This window comes from Canis lupus, chromosome 4 (assembly GCF_048164855.1).
Source record: "Canis lupus baileyi chromosome 4, mCanLup2.hap1, whole genome shotgun sequence".
NCBI classification, from domain to species: Eukaryota; Metazoa; Chordata; class Mammalia; order Carnivora; family Canidae; genus Canis; species Canis lupus.
Window position 1 is genome coordinate 89,093,763 of NC_132841.1, and position 6,000 is coordinate 89,099,762.

General features: G+C 62.2%; 1 protein-coding gene across 1 annotated transcript in view; it reads left to right on the plus strand.

Moving 5' to 3' along the window:
- LOC140632756 (mineralization regulator ANKH-like) overlaps window positions 1-4,845 on the plus strand; it is a 36,912-nt gene extending 32,067 nt beyond the window's left edge. Inside the window, exons 7-9 of the mRNA XM_072825069.1 lie at window positions 1,370-1,493; window positions 1,949-2,048; window positions 3,409-4,845. Of these exons, the coding sequence (XP_072681170.1) occupies window positions 1,370-1,493; window positions 1,949-2,048; window positions 3,409-3,522 (338 nt within the window). The 3' untranslated portion in view covers window positions 3,523-4,845. The remainder of the gene's footprint in view (window positions 1-1,369; window positions 1,494-1,948; window positions 2,049-3,408) is intronic.
- The last annotated feature ends 1,155 nt before the right edge of the window (window positions 4,846-6,000 follow it).

The following is a 6,000-nucleotide window of genomic DNA, read 5'->3' on the forward strand; positions in this document are numbered from 1 at the left end:
CTTAGACGCCTCCCTGGGGCCAGGCCTCTCAGGTTGTGGGAGGAGTGGGAGGGCGTGGCCGTGGGGTGGAGTCTGGTCCTTGCCCTGGGGTCCCCACGGGAGCCAGGCTGCGGAAGGTGACCCCTAGAGGAGGATGCTTCCGCTGGAGATTGACACGTGCTGTTCCTTCCCAGACCCAGCCCGGCCCCGGACAACTCCAGCTGCAACTGGACTAGTTTCTTCCTTTGGTTTGGGTTGGGGTTTTTTTTTTTTTTTTTTAAGTATTTTATTTATTTGAGAGAGAGAGAGAGAGAGAACGTGATTGGGGGAGGGAGAAGCAGTCCCCGCTGAGCAAGGAGCCTGATTTGGGACTTGATCCCAGGGTCCTGGGATCGTGCCCTGAGCCACCCAGGCGCCCCTGGACTGGTTTTTAATCTCTCAACTCACTTCTGTGTTGTAACGAGGGCTTCCAGCCAGGCGTCAGGGCCCTGTTGCCTTTACAACCTCGGGTTGAGGCCAAGCCGACGAGCATTCCAGTGTGCGCCCTACCCTCAGACTCAGCCAGGCCCAAGGCCTCCACCTGGGGCAGACAGGGCAGCCCGTTAGATGAGGAGCACAGGAGAGTCTCCCTCCAAACGTACCCTGGACACGAGTGAACACTTCCGCCCCTCCAAGGTCTGCCTGGCGCTGCCCACCCTAAACAGAGGACCAGGCCACAGCCTCCAACCGCCCCTTGCAGTTTCAGACCAAATCTAAACGTCCTCCTGCTGGGGCCTGTGCTTCCCACGCTGCCCGTCCCGGCAGCCCTCTGTGCCCAGGCCGGGCACCCCCACCCTGCACTTCGCTAGCGTGGATGGGGGACAGTGCGGGAGGGCACTGCAGACCGAGACGGGGCGGGCACTTGAGGGAAGGGGAAGAGGAGATGGCCAGGGTGCCCCCGCCTTCCCTCTCCCTGCTCCCCCACCCTCCGGAAGATGGGGCCTCTGGTCCAGCTTCCCTCCTCACCCGCAGTCAAACTGGATGGCCGGCAAGTTGTCAGTGTTCAGTGTTTTCTCTTCTAGAGAAGAGACATCAGAGCATGAGGCAGGGCTGGGGAGGCAGGGGCAGGGCTGGAGGAGCGTCCCAGGGGCCAGCAGGCTCAGCGAAGACGGATGGGGGCAGTGACAGTGGAGAGGGGCAGCTGCCTGCAGGCCGGGTCGGGGTTACCAGGGGCCCAGAAGCAGGGTCAGGAAGCCTGGCAGGAGATGGTGGTGGCCAGCCCAGGGCGGCGGCAGCCAGGCCTGTGTCCTCACCCAGCACCCCACGGCCTCGGGTGTGCTGGCGAGGCAGGGGGAGAGGCCGAGGACCAGGAGAAGCAGGGTGTCGCTGATGAGTCCTTTGTGTCCTTCAGTCACCGTGAGGGCCCATCTCACCGGGTGGCTGATGACCCTGAAGAAGACCTTCGTCCTGGCCCCCAGCTCCGTGCTGCGGATCATCGTCCTCATCACCAGCCTCGTGGTCCTGCCCTACCTGGGGTATGCTGTCGGGGGCTTGGGGCTGTGGGTCCTTCTGCCACTGAAGTACGTCCCCCAAGTGTGTCTACAGTTAGAAGTGCTGACTGAGCCCTCCTTTCTCTGTTCAGCAGCATTCTAGAAGGGTACTTTTGTGGTCAGGCCTCACTGAGCACCTGCTGCAGGCGGCAGGGCGGGAAGGACCAAACACCAGGGAGCAAGGGCGGTGACCCCGCCCTCAGAGCCCACCTCTGCCCGGAGTTGGCGGGGAGGGCGGGGGCCCAGGTGCAGCCCCGGGAGGGTGGTGGGGGCGGCTCACCCCGCAGCCCCAGGTCCCGCCAGGTGGGGGCTCCTGTCCCGCGCAGGCCTCACCAGGGCTCTCCTGCAAGCTCCCTTCCCCGCCTGCACCCTGCCTGCATCTCTGCCCGTCTGTGCCTCCGTGTGGCTGACACACGCGGCCCTTGTGTTCTCCTCCACAGCGTGCACGGGGCCACCCTGGGCGTGGGCTCCCTCCTGGCGGGCTTTGTGGGAGAGTCCACCATGGTTGCCATAGCCGCGTGCTACGTCTATCGGAAACAGGTGAGTCTAGCCCCAGACCTGCACACCTGCCCCCGGGGGGACACCATGCCGGGGAGAGGGGGACCTGAGTGGCTCCCTGAGGGCCCCGGGGGAGGCGGCCAAGGCGGTGGCACCTCTTGTTCACACCTCACTGCGGCTGGACGCACCCTGTTCACGGGAACCCCAGGGACCCTCTAGGCCAGAGCACCTGGGCCCCAGGTCAGGGTGGTAACAAGGGGACCCACTGTTGCACTAATCTGTGGAGTAGTATGGCCCGGGAGTGACAGCCAAGGGATGCAGCCCCGTGGCCTAGTCCTGCCTGGTCTCCCGGGGCAGCTGTATGGCCCGGGAGCCACCGAGGAGGACGCAGCCCTGCAGCCTGGTGCTGCCTTGGGACAATCTCAAGTTATAGACACTGAATAATGATTGAACGGTGCCAGGACGTACTCAAAAGGTGCTTCCTGTTGCAAGCCTTCCATCCTCTGAGTCCTTATCCGCTCAGACTTTATTGCTGAGGAGGGACCAATCCAGAAAATGTGGGGGGTCAGGATGCCCTCTCCCCTCCGCAGAGCGTCTCCTCTCCTCAGCCTCCGGCCCCAGGCCCCTCCAGGAAGTCTTCCCAGCTGCCCACCACGCGCCGCACCCACCTACACACTGGGCACTCTGCACCCTGAGCACGGAGCTCAGTTGTCCTGCAGGGTCGCCCACCTGTTCAGGGGTTTAGTCCTAAGACCATGACTAGGGAGCAGGACGGACTGGGTGGGGGTGGAGACGGGCGGGGCCGAGCATGGGTGCCGGGGCTCACCTGGGTGGTCCCCCAGCCGCGGCAGCAGGTCAAGGGCTGAACTTGGGAGACGTTTGGGCCCAACCAAGGTCGGGGTTTTGCTTGCATGTGAGATTAAAGGAAAGAGGGGCGGGGCCCAGAAGTGTCTATAATTACGGAAAGGTTCATTGGGGCGGATGAGAGGGGAGAGAAGGCCGATGGGCTCGGGCAGGGGCCGGGCGTGGCAGGAGGTGAGGACCGAGTCCTTGTAGCTGACGCCAAGGAGTGGGGGGGGCCCTGGAGAAGGGGAGCCCCACGGAGGAGGGGGCGGGGCGGGGCCGAGTCCTGCAAGGCCGGCGCGGGGAGCAGGGGGAGACCAGCCTGGAGGGGAGGGGGGAGGGGGGAGGGGGCGGGGGCTGCGGAGGGAGGCGGAGGCCGCGGGGAGGGGGGGCGGGGAGCGGGGAGCCGGCGCCCTGCACCCTGCGCGGCGGGCCTGGAGGCCTGGAGGCCTGGAGGCAGGATGGGCCGGAGCCGCCCGCCAGGTCACCCCGGGGCGCGGGGCCCCCTCCCTGCCCCGCCCCGGCTCCGGGCCGCACTCAGGCGTCCTCTTGGGTCTAGAAAAAGAAGCTGGAGAGCGAGCCGGCGGCGGAGGGCGAGGACTCGGCCATGACGGACATCCCGCCGGCGGAGGAGGGCGCGGACGTGGTGGAAATGCGGGGGGACAACGACTGAGCGCGGGGCCCGCGGGCGGCGGGGGCAGCGCGGCCACGTGACCCCCCCCCCCCCCCGACCCGCCCGACCCGCCCGACCCGGGGCCGCGGCTGCGCCTCCCCTCGGACAATCTGCGGCCCAAGGACGGCGGCCGCCCCCCCCCGACCCCCTCCCGCGGCCACCCCCGGCGCCCCCGCTGCCCCCCGGGATCGCGCCCCCGCAGCGGCCCCGCGCGACCGCGGACGGACACACGGACGGACTCACGGACACACGGACGGACGCGCGGCGGGGCGGGCTGCAGAGCCCCGGGGGTGCAGGGGTCGGGCTCGGGGCTCGGGGGCTCGGGCCGCGCCCCGGACCGCACCTGCCGCCGCTCGGCGTCCCCGGGGAGGGCCCGACCCCCGCGCCCCGCGCCCGGTCCGCTTAGTCCCAGAGGGAGGGAAGCGCCGCCCCCTGCCCGCCCCAGCCCGGCCCCCCGCGGCGACACACTTTGTAGCGACGGCGGAGGCGCGGGGACACCCCGGGAGACACATTTGAAATCCACGTAGTGCAGTCTATTTTTCTAAGTTTTGGAAAGCGGGTTTTTTTCTTTACAAAAATTATGGACACAGTTCACTAAATTCTTGATTTAGTCAAAATTCCTAGACGGAAAGAACCTAAACACAAAAATATTTTAAAGATATAAATATATACTGTATATGTTATGTAATTTATTTTAGGCTATAATACATTTCCTATTTTCGCATTTTCAATAAAATGTCTCTAATACAATACGGTTGATTGCTTGTGTGCTCCCCAGACTTGCAGTTGAGACGTATTGTATCAATGAACATTGTATGTTATTTACAGCAGTTTTGGAGTCTGTCGTTTGTATATAAATGTAAGGATCAGTACGCGACAAGACAACTATTTTTCGTTATGGGTAAGGGTGGGAATGGGGCCAGCCGGCCTAGACAGCAGTGGGAATGCAAACATACACTGGAAGGGCCAAAGAAGGAAAGAAAACAGACAAGCCTTGTGTGTTCATTGTTCTCAGTACGTGTAACCATATTGTTCCTCGTTAAAAAGCAAAACAAAAAAGAACGTGAGGGCATAAAGTCAGCCACGAACATCACAGGGCCGCATCCACATCTCCGGACAAGTGACCTTGGGTGTGCCCACCGTGGGGACATACTTCTCGGCTTCCTCGGAGAGACTTCCTCCGTATCATGAGTGCTGGAAACTAAGACGCGGAGCTCACAGGCGGTGCAGGGGCAGATCTGACAAGACGGGGGGGAAAAACATCTAATTGTATCAGCTTTTTAAAAGTACATGACTAGAAAATTAAACAGCAGTATTTTTTAACATGTGTGACTATCTCATGCTTGCGGGGCTGGAGCTCAGAGATCAAATTGTGAAAGCCACTTCTTCCTCTCTCTAAAAAATGGGGAGAGAGCAGCTAGAGACGCCTCATGATGCAACTAGAGCACGGGCCTCAGGGACCCATCGGGGGTGAACATCACAGGCGGTGAATATGTGGCTGCCCAAGGGACACGGGAAGCCACCCACACCAGACCACGATGATGACAGACATTGTAGAGGTCGTGTCCAAAACCTTCCACCTGGAAGCACGCCGACCCCCCGCACTTCCTTCACTTGGGCTTAACTCGCGGCCTGACACACAGTGGCCTGTCTGCATCCACCCTAACCCACTTTCAGGGGTGGGAGCAGCACCCCTTTTACATTGCCTACCAAAGATTTCCCCCGCAGGTTTCTTCTTAACTGCAAGTCGCTCAGCTGACAGATAGGATGAGAAGGGCGTGCTGCCTACGAGAGCCACGGGTCAAGGACCATGACAAGCCCAGCGTGACTTTAGAGGGCGGAGGACTGCCTTGGGGGCAGCTCAAAGCAGGCTTTCCACCCTGAGGGTGTTCCCAGGTCGGAGCAGCTGCTTCTGTGGCCTCTCTGCTTTTTTGAGGGTCATGCGCCAGGTCGTTCTAAACATGCAGGTGCCGTCTGCTCTGTTCCACTTGGAGCGTGGTGGCCCCGGGCATCAGATGCCCAAGACGTGAGCAGAAGGAACCAGGCAAGGCTTGCTCCAGGGAAGTCGGGAGAGGGTTGGACCTGTTGGTCGTGAGGCTCAGGACGTGCTGTGAGGTTTGGACGTTGGCCTCTCTGGGACTCTGACTTGGGAGTGGAAGGCCGTTGGTGTACGTCGGGCGGCAGCCGGGCATGGCCTCGAGCTGCCTGTGTTGGGTCTGTCTTCTTCCAGAAGTCGTCTCGTTCTGCGTTTTGTTTCCTGTGTCAGCCCTGGCAGGTGGCTTGGCTTTGGAAATGGCCACGGATGGTTGATACCCTTGGAAAGAGCAGCTTTCAGGGCTGCTTAGGTGGTACCAGGTGGGGCCAAGGAAGGCTTCGGTAGGGTAGCAAACGCACGTTCTCAAAAACTCTTGGAGTCCAACCGATAAATGACTTCTGGGAGGTGCGGAGGGCAGGGGCCCAGGAGGAGGGACGCCCCGG